The 20,500-nt window shown below is 44.9% G+C and overlaps 1 protein-coding gene across 9 annotated transcripts in view; it reads left to right on the top strand.

Moving 5' to 3' along the window:
* The window catches only part of Ppfibp2 (PPFIB scaffold protein 2), a 156,139-nt gene that overhangs the window by 104,549 nt on the left and 31,090 nt on the right, over window positions 1-20,500 (top strand). For 6 of the 9 annotated variants that reach the window (XM_087908585.1, XM_048426537.3, XM_085692859.2 and 3 more), the window contains 4 exons: window positions 3,203-3,334; window positions 6,207-6,314; window positions 14,484-14,576; window positions 19,851-19,962. In XM_087908585.1, coding sequence (XP_087764711.1) covers window positions 3,203-3,334; window positions 6,207-6,314; window positions 14,484-14,576; window positions 19,851-19,962 — 445 coding nt within the window. The remainder of the gene's footprint in view (window positions 1-3,202; window positions 3,335-6,206; window positions 6,315-14,483; window positions 14,577-19,850; window positions 19,963-20,500) is intronic. The other 3 variants (XM_087908586.1, XM_087908587.1, XM_085692861.2) reach the window with 1 other exon arrangement.

Below are 20,500 nucleotides of genomic sequence, written 5' to 3'. Positions count from 1 at the left end.
CATGTACACATACAACATATGTAGCTATGTAAAATCTAGGTCTCAAACTGGGAGAAAAATGTTTATTTCTGTGACTGACCTAATTGTTTAATATGGTTATTTCTACTTCTTACAAGTGACATAACTTAGTTCTTTATGACTGAAAAAATTGCCATTTTGTATACATACAGATTTTCTTTATACATATCAGTCAGGGGATACCCATGTTGGTTCTATGACGTACCTGCTGTGAACATTGCTGCCGTGAAAGCAGATGTGCAAGAATCTCCAGTGTGTTAACTTGAAGGTTGGCTTTTTTGGGTTCATGTGCTAGAACAGTAATTGGTCACAACACGGATATGGCAGGAATATCAATGAGAGGCTTGAAAGAGGCGTAAGGACTAGGGATTATCAGCGAACTGTAATCAATTAAACAGCCTCCGCGTTCATATTAACACTTGAGCGTGTCCAACCGGAATGTCCACTTGGAATGTTAGCATGACCAATTCAAACAGCAGCGTGACTAATTAGGGTGGCTATTGGAACTAATTACAGCACTGTCCTCATCAGCTGCAACACTGCTGTGACTGATTACAACCTGGGAGTTTAAATGACGAGGGGACTTTGACAGTGGCGAGAGCAGAGAAGACTCAGATACAGTGTAAGGCTTTAAAAACTTCCCCAGAGCAATGTCTGGAATGCTGATCCCTGCCCAGAAGTGCGTGGTTATCATCTAAGATCATGCGGCAGCCCACAGGGGTTGTGTTGCAATTGTCATGATTCTAAGTCTTGGCCTCTGGTAGGTGTTTAGAAACAGATAATGTCTACAGAAGACTCTCTTTTGTTAGATCTCAGCACTCCAGAATAATTGTCCTTATGGATTTACCTTGTGGAACTGTGCTTTTGTCCATTTGCGTAGGCATCTTGAAAGCTTATATATCTTTATGTTGGGATTTACCCCCAGTTGTCTGCAGTAATATCAATTTTGTGCTAACTATAAATGTGCCTTAATGTCTCTTCCTACTTTTAACTTTCTTTTGTGTGTGTGTGTACAGTGTGTGTGCACCATGACATATATGTGGAGGTCATAGGAAAACCTCAGGTGTTATTTCTTGTCTTCCATCTTCTCTGACATAGGTATCGTGTCTTGTGTTGTATGAAAGCATTTGTGGACCCTTCTTTGTCTGCATTCCATTTTGTCATAGTAGCATTGGGATTGTAGTCATTTGCTACCACGTCCAGCTACCTACTACATAGGTTCTAGGGATATGAACTTAGGTCTCCACACTTGAGTGGCAAGTTCTTTATCCACTGAGCCATTTCTCTAGCCTTGATATAATTTTAGCTGGAAATACGTATTTTGCAGACTGTCTAAAATTGGTTTTAGAACAAGGCACGTAGATGCAAGGATGGAGAAATTAAGAGAATAAGGTGTAGTAAAAGACAGAGATGACGAGAGGGAAGAGGGCGCAGGAGAGAATAAGTGATAAGCAGGGAGCATTGTGCACATCTTACAAACGTCACATATTCAGGACCAGGAGAAGTCATCATCTTGTTATGGCCTCTCACCCAGGGAAGAACTGCTTTAGATGATCTACAGCCTGCTTGACCTCAGCAACAGAGTTCTGTGTTGTATGTGTTCAGTGAAACCCTGCCAGTCTAAGTGGGCTCAGCGAATGTTTGTTAACTGCCTTTTCAACATTTTCTTATTTCTCTTTAAATTCTTTACTTCACCGCACACACCTCCCGCCCCAGTTTGGAAAACAGGATGATACCTCCAACAGGAATGAATTCTGAAGTCAAATAGGTCATAGCTTACAAACTAACTCTGCTTGTGTTTAGCTTTATGTCCTTGGTAGATTTGCTTTCCTTCCCTGGGCCTGTTTTCTCATCTGTAGAATTCAGATACCAGTATTTACTGGCACATCCCTGAGAAGGGGTGTTAAGAGGATGTGTATAAAAACAGACGGCGATCTTTGCTGTAAAGCAGGCACTCAACAGATCTGAGTCTGTCACTACCTTGGACATCTCATCTGACCGAGTATCCCATGGTTCTAATTCTCTAGTGCTCCTGCTTTTACCCTGCCATCCAGCCTCAAGCCAGGCTGACCAGGAGGAGCCTATTGCCTGGGCTCAGAGGGCTTCTAGATATCAGGTCGAGTTAGTCTGTAGCCCACATTTATCAGGGACTAGTGCCTTTCGGGTGGGGTTAGGGAAGTATCTGTTCCTAGTCAAACTCCTCTGTTCATGATGGCAGGACAATTTGAGATCTATGAAATCAGAGACCATCATTCTGTGGTCTGAGATGATGCAGTGTTCAGATCAGGAGGTTGTTTCTTTTCCAGATGCTCTTCTGATTTTTTTGTGTATCTTCAGTGCTAGGACCTGTGTAGACAAGGGTTTTGACCCTCTGCATATCACCATTTGCTAATGTAAAAACATTATTTTATGCTGCTGGAAGTATTTCTGGTCCTTAATAATGCTTCAGCAGCTGTCCTGCCTACATCCTCTGCTGTTTCCTCTTGTTTGTGTTTAATAACTGTGTGTGTTTATGGAAGGCTTGGTGTCCAGGAGCTGGGGTATTTGGTTGTCAGCCGCTGTTCTAGTGACAGCAGGAAGAGAAATAACCAGTAGAGAATACATCTATCTACATGCCACAGTCGTCAGCTGTAATTTTCCTTTAGTTGAGGAAAGAGCCACCTCACAGAACCACTCACCAGGAATCCACTTTATACCCTGACATCTCTGGGTTTATTGTAATGATGTCTTGTGTTGAGATTTGTAGAAGACTAGACTGATGTTTGATTGTACTCTGGAGCTGGTCTAGAAATTTCTATTTTCAAAAACTGTGTTGTCAACATGAGTTCATATTCCTTTGTTCTGATTGAGAGGGCTTGCTGCTTCGCCTTGAAAACAGAGATGGGAAATGGCCATCTTTTGAAAGTGCCCATTCATAGTCTCTGAAAATAATTAATAATGGTTACTATGGAGAAATATGTTTTTTGAGAAATGTCTTTCAAAGCTGGGTGATGTCAGGGGTTGTGCTGTCCCCATGTGACCTGGAGTCAGCCAAACCTCTCCTAACAGACCATGGCTGCTCTACAGCAGTCCCCAAGGCAGTATAAGACACAGCGCAGATATTGCCTTATGTGCTATGGATGGAACTGCAGCAGGCCTTGTAGCCATGGTGGCTTATGATGCTGAGATCCATTTTTGCTTACAGGAACTGCTAAGTCGCACATCCCTGGAGACCCAGAAACTGGATCTGATGACTGAGGTGTCTGAACTGAAGCTCAAGCTGGTTGGTATGGAGAAAGAGCAAAGAGAACAAGAGGAGAAACAGAGAAAAGCAGAGGTGAGTGTAGTGCATCCTGTCAGGGTCGGGTGAGGGTGGGGCCTGTGTTGTACTAGACTACTAGGCTGTCGGGCCAGCTGCAGCCCCAGCAGGCGCTGGGTACCGGGAATATTCATGCACTAGAGGCACAGTGATCTGTTTAATACCAAGTTATCAGGTTTTGCTGTCGCTGCACATTTCAGCATTGCCCAAACCACTCAGTTTTGGCTTTAGGGCTCTATCCTCAAACTGCTGACAGGGGTGGAAAGGGAAGAAGGATCAGACACACGAGGAGGGACACAAGACGTCTTTTGTGAAAGCTAAGGTAAGGACAGCAGCAGGAAGGAAGTCAGTCTCCCAGCAGGCCTGGGACTGTTTTAGACACACATTTCATTGTCCACACTGCCACGTTTGTGTGCTTTGCTTTGCTTTCCTCTTGATGGGTCGTGTGGGGGAGCCCACATGCAGACTGTCTCTGGAAGAATGTTTGCTTGTTTTGTTTTGTTTTTTAGGCTCCATATATGACTGGTTAGAATGTGCCAGAGCCAACTTTAGATAAGAGTTTGGAGGATTTTAGGCCCAGAACACCTGCTTTACAAGGAGCAGCATGTTTTAACTTGAGACAATCACCTTCGTGTTCTGTGTTCACACCAGGCATTATGACACATGAAAGAGGATAGTTTGAAGTTTAGGGAAACCTTGACTTGTTTACTGACTGATCTATTCAGTAACTCTTTGGACTTCAACAAATTAGTTATATAGTTTGTATGAACTTCAATTTCTTTATCTATAAAATATAATTAATGTGTTATAGGCTAAAAAATAAATCACAGATGTTGAATGCCTATCAATAATGAATGTGCTAAAGACCAATTAAATCACAGATGTTGAGTGCTCTCATGGTGTTTGGCGTTTTGTAAACTCTTGGTTTATATTCAGTTTCCGCTGTTTAGCTCTTTCAAGAGTCAAAAGATGGAAATTGGTCTTTTCTGATAAGTGCTAACATTGTTTGCACTGACGTCTGCCGTGGTTTTTTTTGGGGGGGGTGTTGATAACAGAGCTTGGGGCACTTCTAATATGCAAGAGGATGTTCCTTGAATTGCTTCCCCCTCTGCCTTGGTTTTTCCAAGACAGGGTTTCTCTGTAGCTTTGGAGCCTGTTACAGAACTCACTTGGTAGACCAGGCTGGCCTCAAACTCACGGAGATCTACCTGTCTCTACCTCCTGATTGCTGGGATTAAGGGTGTGCACCACCACTGCCCAGCCCTGAATTGCTTTTGAGAACATGTTTCTCAGTAAGATGTGTAATGGTCACAGGAAGAGATCTGTAGTGAGCTATGGACAGGAGCTCCTATTAAGAGTGCCAATTGTTGGATACCATCTCTAACTTTGAATAATGCTTGGATATTCCCTAGCTTTGAGCTCCTGCCTGTTAATTTAGTTCCCAAATCTCTAGTTATTCTTTTTTGCTTATTTATTTTTATAAGATGGCAGTAATCCTTGCTATTTCCTTAGTCATTCTTAGGACTGAAGGAGCACTTGTGTATATCGCCTGTAGCCCCTAACGTAGTGTGACCATGCAGTCGTAGCTAGCTTTTATGATTCCTTACTGACAGATGGACGCAAGCTGATCTCTGTGGCCTGTTTCTTCATTGTTGAAGGAAAACAGTCAAGTTTCCTGTTATCAGTGTCCGCAGGGTGTGTGATGTATGAGCATACATTAGGGGCTTAGAGGCAGACGTCAGTGAGCTCTGTGAAAAGTATAAAATGGTCACAGTTTAAAACCATTAGGGGGAAAGAGAGGGGGTTGCGGGAAGAGAAAAAGGAGTTGTTAGAAGACACAACATGAGAAGTTTAGGGTTAGAGCACAGCATGATTAAAGCCAGACAATCTCACTGTGCCTCCATAAGCCCATTTTAGGGCAGTCCTGTTTGCCACTTCATAGCAAAGATGGCCATCTGTAGTGCTAGACTGACATCTGCATATATTCTTTCTTAATGGTTCCAGCAAAAGTTGTAGGGTCGTTGTGAGTCTCATATGCCTGACTGGGCCTGGCACTCAGGGGTGGACACCGCATGGCGGGTGTGAGTGTGAGAGTCAGTTCATCTGTGAAGAAAATGCAGAATTAATGTAGAGTCAGGTAACTCAGCTCCTTCTTGGGGATTCGGGAAGGAGGCGAACGCCCCTTCTGTGATCTGTACACTAAAGCCATCACTTCCCTGCTTGCTTGCTTCTCTGTGGGATTGTTTTTAAATCCAAGTTTGAGGTTGTTTTCGAGCAGGCTGTTCATACATGAGGCAACAAAGCTCTCAAGCTCCTGGCCTCCATCCTGCCAGATCACTGCCCTTCCTAGTTGCCAGAACAAATATTAGGTTTCCATGTGGAGGAATTTTGTAGGCTGTTCAAACCTGTGAGAGGCAGTGAGCAGCCACATGACCTGAAATGCATTCCTCCTTATTGTAATTGAGCTTACTCTGCTGGTCTGCCCAGGACCTCAGCCTCTGCTGGACGCTGTGTGGAGCACCAGTGGCTGAATACCATGAGTGCCGCTGGAGTCTTACTGCTGTCATGTGATGGAAATGCTTGAGTGAGATATTTTGCTAGCTCAGGTCACTCGTGGTTGGAACCGCATAAAAAAGGGAATGCCTCTTCCATTCCTATCCTGCACAGTTTTTACCAGTGAATGCTTGTGCCCAAGGCTGAGGGTGGTTTAAAAAAGGTCAGATTTTGTTTTCCTTTCTGAGATAGCCAGAAGGGAAGTTCATTTCTGATGGCTTTGTTACTGTGTAGACACTTCTCTTGTTGCTGTGATAGAATCCCTGACGGAAGCAAGAAGGAAGGAAAAATTGTTTATCACCATCATCATTATTATTTTATTATTTGGTTTTTTTAGTCAGTGTTTCTCTGTGTTGCCCTGACTGTCCTAGAACTCACTGTGGACCAGACTAGTCTGGAACTCAGAAGTGGGCCTGCTTCTGTCACCCGTTTGCTGGGATTAAAGGTATGGACCACTGTAAAAACAGCTTATTATTTATCTTTGAACTCACAGTTTATGCAATACAGTGTGTCATTGTAAGGAAAGCATAGTAAATGGGACTCATCCATGGTAGAAGGACTTTGAGGCCTGGCTTGTGATATATCATTAGATCAGGAAACAGAGAGAGCTCTGATTAGAACCAGGGTCCTAAGTAAAGTACTTTTTCCATGTAGACTTCACCTCCTAAATATTCCAAAGCTCCTAAGATGGTGCCACCACATAGACATGAAGTATGTAACTACATGAGTCTGTGAGGGAGGGTGGTCTTTCACACATAAGATCTAGTAATATGCTGTGCAAAATAAAAATGAAAATAAATTTGAAGGAGACAGATTTATTGACTCAGGGTTTCAGGAGTTCCAGGCTGGCTTCACTGCAGTGAGGCAGAAGACCACAGCAATAGGGACATGTGGCAGAGAAGGTTGTTCAGGCCAGGCCAGCTAAGAAGCAAAGAGAAACAGGAAGGGGCTGGGGCAAGATACATGCCTCCATTGATAGACTTTCTCCAACCTGGCCCCACTTCTATGACTTCCCAGTCTTACCATGAAATTATGAACCCATCAAGGGTTAATCTATTGATGAAGTCACAGCTCTCATGAGCAAGTCACTTCCCCTCAAATCACATCAACAAAACCTTTAACATATGAGCCTTCCTCAGGCATTTCAAATTCAAGCCACAACACTTCCTTCATACGGTTAGGCCATTATCCTCGGATTCAGTGTTTCCATGAAAATAGTGTTAGTTCTTTAGAACAGAACACACATGGTTCTGATCCTAACCTAAGTCATGTGGCTTCAATCAGCACCCTGCTGCTTGTCCTTGCATTGTACACATGGTTGCTGGTAGCCTGTCTGTGATACCTGAGGGATTAGAAGTACTGGTTTTCTGATGACCAACCTTTCCAAGGACTAGGTTGGCAGTGGCCCATGTGACATGTGGGTGAATACAAATGTTTGCTTTAGTCTTCCTCATTAGCCTTTTACTGTATTCCCGGGTCATTTCAAGCTACCCAAGACTGCATAGATTTACTTCTGAAATCAGGATCATAGTAGAGTGACTGACAAGAGAAGTAAATACCAGCATTGGGATGATGGAACACAAAGTTTCTGAGACAAAAGAAAACCTCTTTGTGGTACCCCAGAGCAAAGGCACGTTGATCAGAAGGATCCTCTAGAAGGGAGTCTGAGTCCCTCGGCACTAGGGTCATAGGAGGGAGCGCTGGTGGGTGTGAGCAGTTGTCAGAGTCTGGTTAGAGGAGAGCAGAGGTCCAGGCAATGGATTCCAGAAAGTGAGGTTATCTCAACTGATTGAGAGCTAGGGATAATTTTCAGGATTTTCTTTCGGAACACACAGTGGCTTACAACATACCATTTTCTTCCTGTGCTCTGTACCTGAGAAGGGAGAAATTCTGATTTCTGAACTAGAGCAACCAGAATGATGGATTTGGACCACCGAGCAAGTACAGGGAAGAATGTATCTGCTCAGAGCTGAACTGGCCTGCTGAGGAGAATTTTAATATTTTTGTTTTTACTTTATTAATTTATGTTTTCATGTATATGAAAGAAACTGCTAAAAAATCAAAAGTTCATAAGGATGTATAATACAAGCTCCCATAGCACCTGTCCTCAGCCAGCAGATGCGTTCTCTGCTATCAGTTTGTTTTGCATTCTTCCAGAGTTATTTTATGCAAGGACAAGTGACATGTGGACAGATGGACATACTAGATGCATGCACATACATCAGACCACATGCACACAAACACACACATGCACACAAATACTGTTTCCTTTATTTTCATACATTTTAAAAAACAGAATGCTCGTACACTTCTTTCCATGGCAAGGATAGTAAACAACAAACCTTTCCTCACTTGTATTTATGTCTGCATAGTTTCTAACATCTGACTATGCCCTAATGCAGTTAACCAAGTCTTTTTGGTGGATGTTTAAATTGTTTCCAAGCTTTTGATGTTCCATATAATGTTGTAGTCAGTAATCTTATACAAGTGTGGGGTGCTCACAATGGAACAGAGGAGTCAGGGCACCTATGCTTGAAATTCTGACCTCTTTCCAAATCTCCCTCCCCTTCTATAGAACATAGAGGTTGTACACACCTCGGCAGTGTATGCTAGGAGAGGGTCAGGCCACTGTTAAACTGAGCATGAAGGGAGAGAGGGAAAGAACTAAGGAGAATTGTGAGCAGGTTTTTCAGGTAAGAAGGGGGTAGGGTAGATGATGATTGTGGGAGTTGTTTGATAGCTTCAGAGAGCAAGAGCCCTGGAAAGGGGGTGGATATTTGGCAAGGCAGACTGAATACAGAGTCAGCTGAGATTACAACACACAGTAGCACTTACAGCCTCATAAATGTCACCTGCACTTCGTGAATGATAGCCCAAGGATGCAACAGTGCTGCCAAAGGCTCTGCCCTATAGGAGAGAAAAAGACTGGGGACGAGAGGAGATGGCCAGCCCTGGAGTTAGAGTTCTAAGTTTCAGCGCCAGGTCCAAGGAGTGAGACACAAAAGCAACAACGGTGCGTGGTTAGGGAAGTGGACCAGCAGGCCTGAAGTAGAGCGCATGGTCCTGCTGAGGCAGCGGGAGGACAACAGGTGTGGACCCAACCTCTGACCTACATCTGCATGCTGCCTGATACAGATAAGAACGGAAGTGGAAGGGAAGGGAGCAGACGCTGTCTGGATTTTGGATTTTTTTTTTTTTTAATTTTCGAGACAGGGTTTCTCTGTAGCTTTGAAGGCTGTCCCGGAACTAGTTCTTGTAGACCAGGCTGGCCTCAAACGCACAGAGATCCGCCTGCCTTTGCCTTCCAAGTGCTGGGATTAAAGGTGTGCACCACCACCACCTGTCTTTCTGGATCTGTAAAGTCCACAGCCAAAGCTGATGTGCATCAAGTATGTTTAATGGTTTTTCTCACTTTTCTTACTCAGAGACCAGGGAACAAAACTGGGGAAACTGACTTGGCTTCGGTTTTGGAAACAGAGGGGAGTCTGACTAATACTGTAAAATGGTAGGGGTATGAGAATACCGGTTAGCCAGAAATTCATGAACCTCAGAGTAGCTCTGAGTAGCTGGGTGCTCTAGAGAGGAGACTTCTGAATCATCCTGAACTGCTGAGAAATAAGGTAGTTCTGACTGCGTGCAGTGTCAGTAAGAGGGAAGGGCTTAGTGTAGCTAGCCTTGAGGGAAACTGGGTTTCGTAGGGACCAGCACAAGAGATGGGAAGGGCATTTACTAAGGACAGAGTGCACCTGTGTGACCCATATGAGGAAGGGCAAACTCCAAACAATACTAAGAACAATGGCCTTTTAAAAGAAAGGTATCTTTTAATAAGAGGAATGAAAAAGAGCACTTGTTTCTCGCCCTGCCTATAATAGGTGCAAAGAACTGCAGTGCCACACTGCATGCTTCCAGTGAGGTTTTTGTTGTTTATTTCTTCTGCCTTTTTTCTTTGTAAATTCTGACCATCAAATTCAGGCTCTCCTGATGGAGCTATCTCCCCAACTCCAGATGAGGCTCAATATTTTTTAATATTAGGAAAAATATTATTTTAAGTTACTGTGTGTGCTAGGGAGCAGAGCCTGGACCTTGCGCATGCGCGTGCTAGGTGAGCGCTGCGTCACGGAGCTTTGAGTTCAGGAAATCTGGAAACAAAACATTCTTGTCTTAATTTTAAAACTGGGAGAAAAAGATTCGAGCCAAACCTCTGATGGATGTGAGAACCTTGAAAATGAAGTAGGTAGGAAGTCACAGGCCAGTGAGATATCTCAGTGGGTGAGGCTGCCACGAGGTGGAAGGAGAGACCCAATTCCTCTGAGTTGTCTGCTGACTTTGATACATGCATCTTGGTCACAACACTCGCCTGTGCGCGCATGCGCGCGCACACACAGACACAGACACAGACACACACACACACACACACACCCATACTGATGTATGCATACCGATTAAGGTATAAGTTTCATCAGACTTAACTCATTGTTTGGCTCGAAATGTTCTGGTGCACTGGTATAAAAAGACTGCTTAGGACACAGTTTGACAGGATGGAGGAATATAGGCTGGATGTCCAAAGAAGCCGATTAACACCTGGATGGGGGTAGAGTTGGGGGTGCATCATTACACACATGTGTGTGCTGTGGAGCTCACCTGTACGCAGGTGTCATGACTGGATGTGTGGGTGGGTGTTGGCAAGTGTAGCATGGCTGTAGGTGTGGAGGGAGTGTGCCTGGGCTCTGTGTCTGCCTTTGCTGCTGCTGCTGCTTGGATGAAGGGATCTGCCAAACTCCCTGTGCCTTGGTTGTTGACTTAGAAGAATGGCCATCCAGTATAGCAAAAAGTAGACGTCATACTTCAAGACAGGTCCAAGGATGGAGCAGGACTCAGGGGGAAAAAATGACATGGTTTTTGTTTATCAGAGAGGGGCCTGGCCATGGACTGGGCCACCCTTTCCTCCCCCATCACGCTCACCCTCTGCAAACTTCCTTTCCTTCTCATCTGCTCCCCAGGGAGGTCTGGATCTGGAGGTGACTGACCTTGTGTGCTTTTCTCTCCTTTCTCTTCCTTCCCACAGTCAGTTCTGAATGTGATCAGTGAGCTGCAGGAGCAGATGTGTAGGCTACAGCTGGACATCCACAGGCAGATTCAAGAGCGTCTGTTACTCGCTAGGGACCACCCTGAGGAGGTGGTGGCCGATGACCATGAGGCCAAGCCCCAGCCCTGCAGCCAGGACTGTGCCCCCTGGGAGGGGTCACCTGTAGGAGCCATACTTAAGTATACCCGAGCATGTGTGTGTGTCTGATATCTCACTGGTGGAGGCTGCTGTTTCTCCTAACCAGAATGGTGTGCAGTGGCTTCGCATGAATCTGCTGTTACCTCAGGGCAGAATTTGGCCTTATACAAGCCTCTGTTGACATGAGGTGGGGACCCCGGGACCCTAATGAGGCAAAGTTTGAGCAGGTGAGAATAGCCCTCAGAAGGCCACATTTTTCCCCCTTCAGGAATAGGATGGAGGTGCACCACAGGCTCTGGGTGGTGGGAGAGTCTCCTATCCCAGTGTGAGATCTAGACACTTATCCCTCTTCTAGGACTGGGTGTTTGAATGAAGCTTCATTGCGTGATTCTCTTTAATGGAAAAAAGTGGCATCATGTCAAAAAATCATTTCAAATATTTGTTTAGAGAAGTTTAGCCCCACCCTCACCTCAGATAGAAAAATAATGCCCGCATAATAATCACAGTATAGCGAGTCCGTGACTTTTTGGGCCATATATCAAAGAACTCACAAGAACCCAGAAGACAGTAGCTTGTGTCCTCCTGATTCTGCCCCCTTTGGGCACGGTGCCCTCGCACAGCAGATTGAGCAGCTCCACTAAGACAAGAGCAAAACAGACAAGACTCTTCCTACCCTCTGTCCTGAGCTGGACACTGGGACAGCGCAGGAGGCCCAGCAACATTACTAGAAGATGAATCTCTGGCAAGCCCGAATAGACAGCCAAAGGTCTCAAAGCCACTGATGAAAATCAAGGGCATAGTCACCTTAGCAGTGGAGAATTTTTTTTTTCTCAAGTGGTATCTAGAAATACTCACCCCAGCTATAAGTCATTCTTAATAAATCATCTTATAAGATTCAGGTGGAAGCAGTGTTACTTCATGACTGATTATCTCAATACAAAGACACCTAAGCCAGTTAAATAATGACTTGAGTATCGGATACTCATTTGTCAACAGCTGTGTGCCAGGACCTGCTGGGTAAGCAGCTAACAAAGACTCCCCAGCCTTCACAGAAGAGAACAGAACTAGCTTTAGCAACTCTACAGATAAACCTTATCGGGGATCTGTGGGAAGCACCAGAGAATCCTGCAGAGGGGTCTGAGGCTATATGGAGGTCTGGGTAGGAGTTTACATGGCGGACAGTTAGAAGTAGAATGCTGTGTATATAGAGGTGTAAGTTGGAAAGAGGAGTTGAAATTCTCCAGTGTGACATGTTAGAGCCTATCTGGGACAGGACAGGCTGGTCAGGATTAAAGTTTAGAAACTTTGAGAAGCAGGGGAGTGCCATGATCAGATTGGTGTGCCATGGCCGCTGTTCCTCTGGTGTTCAGCAGTATTTTCCACAGGGCCAAGGTCACAAAGCATAACCATTTGAAGAGACTCGGGCTTCCCACACTCACTGCTAGACCAGAGTCATTGTGGAATGTTGGGAGGGAAATGAGACGTAATATCCTGGATATGGTGACATGAATAAAGCTTGGACCCAAGTGGAGTTAATGATCTTTATGCCAGTTTGATGTGGGATTCCCCTTCGTATGCTGTGAATGCCATTGGTTAACAAAGAAACTACTTTTGGACCTGTAGCAAGGCAGAACTTAGCTAGATGGGGAAAACTAAACTGAATGCTGGAAGAAAGAAGGTGGAGTAAAGGAGAAGCCATGTAGTCCCGCCAGAGACAGACACTGGTGATACACAGATTAATAGAAGTGGGTTAAATTAAGATGTAAGAGGTAGCCAATAAGAAACTAGAGCTAATAAGCCAAGCAGTGATTTAATGAATACAGTTCTGTGTGGTTATTTCGGGGATGAGCAGCTGGGAACAAATGGTCTCCTACTACAAATAGGCGCTTTAGGCTATTGGCCAAACAATATTACAGATAATATGGTTTCTATGTGATTACTTAGGGTCTGAGCTGCCGGGCAGCTGGGAAACAAACAAGCGGCCTCCTTTTACACCAGTTCTTCTGGGAGGAGATAGTTGTTATCTGAAATGATTGTCCATTAAGTAAATTTTGGTTCAAGACACTGACAGAGCACACTGGTAGTACATATTGTCATCTTCAGCATGGAAGGTGAAAGTAGGAATGCAAGTTTGAGGCCAAGCTGTGCTACATGAGCTCTAGGCCAGCCTGGGCTGTGAGACCCTATCTCAAAAGAAGGAAACAAACCAGCAAAGATAACAGTGCTGAGTATTGCCCCCTTTACTGAGGAAATTTTAGCCAGGGGTCTAAATACAAGCATGAATTCCTGTTCTATTACTCTGTGTTTAGGTATCCCTTCCCATTCAGGAAGCTTCACTGATTTCCTGTCCATGCAGTATCACTCTGAGAGTGCTGATTTGTAGAGCCCAATGCCATTGTAGCTCCCCAGTCTCATCTCTAGTACATGCTGACATCTAATCTCTGCTGCACTACCGGGGCTGTTTCAGGGACGCCTCCTGTCTTGGCTCCTCTCAGCATGCCTTCCCTGGTTCTTCCTGCTTAACCTACTCATCTGAACAGGACACTCACAGTGGTATCTGCATTTGGCACTTAGTGTTTGTTTCCCGAATCTTACTGGCTGTGATGCTTAGAGAGTTGCTGATTCCCTCCTCTGGGTTCTCCACTCACAGTCGGTGCAGAAAGATGCTCCTTGTGTCCTGCCCTTCCCTCTGTACTATCAGGGAAGCTGCCTCCATTCTGCATCTCCATTTCTCCCGCTGACAAGCTTGCCCTGCCAGCTTGTGACACACCTGTGCATGAGCTGGGCATGGGGGTTCAGGGGTCAGAGAAAGGAATGACAGAACATAAGAACAAGAGGGTCATTTTGAGTTTTGGGTGGGAAGGTAGCTCAGTTGATAAAGTGATGAGTGCGGGGATCTGAGTTTCATCCCCATAACCCATGCTTAAACAAACAAACAAGCATACATACGAATGTTTGCAGTCGTGGCACTGGAGGGTAGAGACAGGTGAATCCCTGGGGCTTACCAGTCAGCAAGGGACCCGTTCTTAAAAAAAAGGCAATGGCTGAGGTATATACTCAAGGTTGTCCTTTAGCCTCCATATTTATGAACACACAAATGCACATGTGTATGTACACACACACACACACAGAGCAGCTGTTTCTCTCTTATGTCTGGAATTCCCTGGCCTTCATTTTTAAATGACCACATGGCCTTTTCTGGACCACAGACCATGTTTAAACCATGTCAAACCATGTTCAAAGCTGCAGTCATGGAGCCTGCTGCAGTCATGGGCCTGCGGCAGTTGCTGCTGCCCCGACTCCCTCTGCATGAGATTTGTCGAGTTTGGAGACTTTATCTGTTATTCTCTTTGTGTCTCACAGCCCTGTCACCTTCCTTCTTCTCTCCAGGAGTTACTGCAAGAGCTCAAGCACCTCAAAATCAAAGTGGAAGAGCTGGAGAATGAAAGGAACCAGTATGAGTGGGAGCTGAAGGCCACTAAGGTAAAAGGCAGTGTGAGGTACCCGAGGAGGGGGTTCACTCTCAGGGCGGAAGTGCAAGCCAGCGCCCGCCACACAGTGGTGCCCAGACGGCAGCAGAGAGACACACGCGATGTAGGAAGTTCCCTCCAGAGAGCCTGTGCACTGAAGTGTGAGCTGCCGTGGAGCCCCAGCCATCACTGCTTCCACAGCAGTGTCCTGGGGTCCCTTGCTGACTTAGACGAGAAGGGTTCTAGGTGACTGAGTTAGTGGGCTGCCAGACCAGTGATGGCAGTACTGACAAGTCCTCAGCAGGGTGAGGGAGGGCGAGCCTCATCTTAAACTCAGCTGTCCTGTTTATAGTCAGTTTCCTAAAAAAAGTTAGAAAACCATAATCATGCTTTAGCTTAAGAAAAGAGTGTATTGTTAAAATGATAAAGTTTTTGGTTTATTTTTTTCAGTCAAAGCCTTTTACTGAATTGCGGAGTTTGCTGTGTAAGGGACGCCAAGAATAAATTCTTTAGTGAGACAGTTTTCCCCTTCCTTGTTTAGTTCTCCCTAGTCGAACTGCAGGGGTTAAAAGGAGTGGCTGAGCTGGGTGCAGTGAAGTACCCGTCATCCCAGCACTAGGGGAATGAGGAGGAGCACTTGGAGTTTGACGCTCTCTGGGACTACACAGTGGGTTCTAGGCCAGCATGGTCTACATAGCACGCTTCTGTCTCAGGAAAGAACAGCAACAGCAAAAGCAAACACACAAAACATGATTTAATTATTTTTTTGTCTGCATATTATATCTTTCAAATGTCAAATTAGTTGGCAAGTGAACAATAGAAGACATCATATTAAAACATAATTATGCTGTTTTTAGTGTGTGTGTGTGTGTGTGTGTGTGTGTGTGTGTAAGAGAGGGAGGACAGAAGAGACAGTGAGCATGCACGTGCTTAGGCAACCTGTGGAGGTCAGCATGACTTGGGAAGTGGGGCTGTCTTGGGTTATTAAGTTTGGACAGCAAGAGCATTTACCTGCTGAGCCAATTGTCAGCCTATGAATCTGTTGTTTGGAAAAATATATAATACATTTCAAATAGACGAGCATAAAAACTCCCAACACTGTTGACCGTTGGAGCAGACGGACGTTCGTATCACCCTGATTTGCTCACTACACATTGTGTGCCTGTATCACACTATTGTACTGTGCCCCCTGGGAAGGGACAAAGAATACGATTCAATAAGAAAAGCTTCATTTGGGCCTTAGGAGGAGGAAGGAAACTCTTTAGCCACCTAGATAAAGTTTTTGCTATAGGGAGCCTGGGCTGCTGCCCCTTTGGGAGAAAACACATCTGCTCTTCTCTGTATCCTGTAGAACCCTCCACAGCTAACACTCATGATGCGTGTGGCCATTCTAGTATTCAGTTTGTGTCTGAGTTTTAAAAACAATGCTTTTGAGGGCTGAGAAGGTGGTTCACTTTGATCAATAAAAGGCTTGTCATGCAAGCCTGAGGACCCTAATTCAGTCTCCAGTATCATGCAAAAAGTCAGGTGTGGGGACTCTCATGATTGTGACTGCATCACTGGGGATGTGGAGGCAGGTAGATCCCAGGGGGTCACTGTCTAGCCAGCTTAGTTTAATTGGTGAACCCCAGATCCCAGTTTGATATTATATTTCAAAGAAGGTGGACATGTCCTGAGGAATAACTTAACCCCTCCTCTAGTTTACACACAAACACGTGCACATGGGTTCTCTCTCTTTCTCTCTCTCTCTCTCTCTCTCTCTCTCTCTCTCTCTCTCTCTCTCTCTCACACACACACACACACACACACACAGACTTTTGATTAGAATTATTGTGAGTTTGTTTGGGTCTTTGTTTTTTCTAAAGTTAGTTGCTAACTATTAAAAATAATGCTCATTGTAAAAAATTTCGAACCATAAAAGAGAAATTAAATGAGGGCTGTGTGTAGTGATGCACACCTTTAATTGCAGCACTTAGCACTCAGAGGCAGGCAGACAGATCTCTGTGAATTTGAGGCTAGTCTGGTCTACATAGTAAGATCCAGGCCAGCTAGAGGTACACAGTGAGACCCTGTCTCAAAAATAAAGAACTGGAGAGATAGCTCAACGGTTAAAGAGCACCAGCTGCTCTCCCACAATACACGGGTTCAATTCCCAGAACCCACATAGTGACCCCTACTGTCTGTGACTTTAGTTCTGAGAGATACAGAACATCTTCAGGCTTCTGCTATCACTGCCTTCATGTGGTACAAAAATACACAATGCAGACATAACAGCAGTACACATAAAAAAAATTAAAGTATTTTTAAAAGAAAGAAAATAAAAACTGCCCAGATCACCCAGCCACAACAGCCATTGTTAGTATTTCCTTTCTCCCAGGTATTTTTCTCTATGGTTTGCCTTCCTCCTTTCTGTCCTATCTCCTTTCTTTCCATTCCTTTCTCCATTCCTTCCTCAGTTCCTGGTGCTGACAACTTAGAATGTATATTATGCTTTTTCCCATTTAAATATTTATTATTTCTTAAGATAATAAAAGAAAAATGCCCTTTTCTTTTGTTTAGATTTATTTTATAAATAAATACTAAAATTTAGTTATTTGTTTATTTTAAATTTATTTAAAATTATTTATTTTATAAACACTAAATTTTGGTTAGTATTTGTATGATCATATTTTCATGTTTAAATATAAAAAACACACTTAACTGTTTCACAGATGATAAAATGGAGGCCTGAGAAATTGAATAACTCTTCCACACTCACTGCCAGTCAGGCCCAGCGACGGGCTAGTGTCTGCACACAGACAGCCTTGTGTGCCGGTCTTTGGTGTCACCAGTTCTAAGAGCCTTGTTTTTCCGGGAGCTCAGAACTTTCCACTGCAGTAGTCACCCTTGCAAGTCCAGCCCTGGTGAAACCTTTGAAGTTGCACGTGCCACCCTTTGTTATAAAACCAAGGAACTCTTTTCCTTTTAATTCACCCAAGCTCTCTCTGCCTTGGCACGTGGACCTGTGAGGTGCCAGCTGTGAGGAGTCTTTAATGAGTCCCAGGTGTGGAGCACCTCCTGCCAGAACCCACCCAGCCCTTTGCACACTTTCCTCTTTTAAGTCAGAAAATAACGCAGTGGTTGTGTTTGGTGCTGATTTTCTGGTAAAGACCATGAGATTTCAGCTGGCCAGGGTGAGGTTCAGGCCTGGGTCTCCCGTTTCTGTGCTTTCTCTCCCCTTCCTGCAGTGGCCGCTTCTCCACCTGAAATCCTCCCTGTGCTTGTAAGCTGTTGAGTTTTCTCTCTAAGCCTCCTCTGTCACTAAAGGTGGCTGTCTTCAGTTAAGCAGCAGGAGTTTGTCCTTTGAGTTTAATAAGACAGCCCTGTAGGGATGCAGGCTTCCTTTCCTGCCCCCAGGGAATCCAGAGCACCCATCTCTGCCTCATGGCCTGACTTCTGATGGTTTTGAATCTCTGGCAGCAGAGTGCTGGTTTTTATGGCTGTTTTAAAGGCTGAGATAGCTATTTCTTTCATGGTTCTGGATAGGGCTTCCCATCTACCTATGGGTCAGCTAACCTTCTAAGGATAGCAGAGAACCTGTAATGGTCTCCTGTTCTATAACTGTTCCAGAGTAAAGGCTGAGTCAAGTTGCCTGGTCTGTGGGGTTTGTGGCATAGGTTCATACTTTGAATACTTGTCCCCTAGTTGATGGTACTGTTGGGGAAGGTTTAGAAGGTATGGTCTTATTGGAAGAGATGTGTCATGGGAGTCAGGCTTTAAGGCTTTGAAAGTCCACATCATTCCTAGTTAGCTTCCTTTGTCTCATGGATACAATATAAACTCCCAACCACTGCTTCAGTGCCATGCTTGCCTGTCTTGTCTACTACCATGTTTCCTGCTGTCATGGTCATGAGTCAGCCTTTGAAACTGTATGCCCCAAGTAAATTTCCTTCTTTAAGTTGCCTTGATTATGGAACACATGAAATAGCAAAGAAACTAAGACAGAATCCATAATACATCAGTGACCTCATACGGAGGCCGGTCTCAGGAAGAGACTCCTGAGAGTCAGGTGCTGCACTCTGTCTCAGTAGGCCCACTTCACTGAAGTGTGTGAGACCAGCAGATAAGCATCAACATTGGATTCCTAACAGACCACCCTGTCCACAGTAAAGATCCCCAGGCAAGAAGCCATGCAAGAAAAGCTGAGAGGTTATCTCCAAACAATATCCTGAGCCTTCTGAAAATGCAGTGCATTTGGGTTGAGAATCCTACAGCTAGAATTGTCAGAAACCATTGGCACTGTTATCCATAGGTCCATGGACATGTGGGCCCCAGGTGATGTGTGGTCCATAGCCGCCCGTCTCAGTAAGCTGAATGGAATACCCAGATTGGTTCTCTTGATTCTGGACAGAGCCCAGAGTTGGGGGGATAGGACTTTATTGTGAGCTTTGCAGTAAGGAAATCTGATCTGTATCTCCTGTTTTTCCTTTACATCTCTGGGGCATTAGAGATTCTAAATTTGTTTGGCTCCAAAGGGTGTCTTGGAGTGAGACAGACAGAGCTCTGATTTTCTAATGAGCTGGAAAACATGGATAACCATATGAAGTGAATTGTAGCCTAGGCATAGTGGATATGTGGGAACTGCCCAGTGCCAATGCCAGTGTGTGCATATGTGAATTTGTGTGCAGTGTGCTTATGTGTTTTCCCGTCAAAAAAGTATACATTACTAAACACACTCTAAAGCTTGTATGTATTCACTTGGGTAAGCATTCAACTGTGCCTGGAGGTTGGGCAAAGCATTAACTGCACAAATGGAGAGTATCTAAGGCGGGAACTCTTGGCTCTCCTCAAAATCAGCGGTAGAGATTTGATCTCCATGATTTTCAAGTGTGGGGGAAGACAGAGTTATATATAATTGTTACAATGGCATATCTAAAGGAGTATGTGTATCTTGGGAGAGGAAAGACCACATGCAAAATCAATGGTCCAACAGAGACAGCCTTCCCACTGTGTGTAACCCCAGCTCCCCTGGTCTCAATTTTCCCAGGGTTTTACAGAGCAGGGAAGGCAAAGAACTTGGTCAGATGAGGAAGTGAGGAGATAGAACAAGGTGATGCTAGGTAGGTGAGTGAGATTGTTCTTCAGGGTTCCACCTGGTGGGGAGAGCCGGTATACTGTCACTCCTGCCCTATGCCCTTCACTCCTCCTGCCTCTTGGGGCCCAGTGGGCTCTGTGCTGTGACATGAGGTGCTTTGTTATGAGCTAAAAGTCTCTCTGACCTGGAAGGAATTCTCTCTTGCTCCCTCAGGCTGAGGTAGCCCAGCTGCAAGAACAGGTGGCCCTAAAAGATGCAGAAATTGAGCGTCTTCACAGCCAACTCTCCCGAAGTGCGGCTCTCCACAGTGACCATGCAGAACGAGGTAACTAAATTGACTGTGACAGAACACATTATCTTAGGCCCACTCTTAGAAGTGGACATGTATCTGCGGATAACTGTATGTGTATTTGCATATGTGGGTATGCTAATGTGCTTATGTGTACGTGGGTGCTTGCCTGTGAACCTGAGCTCTGGTGTGGTATCCTTCTCATACCCCTCACCCCCTTATCTAGAACACGGTATCCTTCTCATACCCCTCCCCTCCTTATCTAGAACACTCATCTTTGAAGGCTTTTCTTACAATGCTAACTGAAGCTCTGTGCAGCCCACGCAGCCCCCTCTGGAGCTTTTTTCCCCTAAAACCACCTGATTTCATTGGATTGAAAGGCCTTGCTTCGATGTTACCACCAAAGAGGAGGCTTAGCAGTTCATCCTGCCTGACATTTGTACAAGGCCCCAAAGTTACAAAAGAAAGTGAATTCCTTGTCATCCTTAGAGCCCTACTTAAAATGTCATTTCCCAGGAAGCTCCGACTGGCCACCCAACCTCAAGTGGGTAACACTGCTCTTGTTATTCTTAAA

This window comes from Myodes glareolus, chromosome 7, assembly GCF_982192425.1.
Source record: "Myodes glareolus chromosome 7, mMyoGla1.1, whole genome shotgun sequence".
NCBI classification, from domain to species: domain Eukaryota; kingdom Metazoa; phylum Chordata; class Mammalia; order Rodentia; family Cricetidae; genus Myodes; species Myodes glareolus.
The sequence above is the reverse complement of the archived record's forward strand: the minus strand, read 5'-3'. Positions and strand labels throughout refer to the sequence as shown.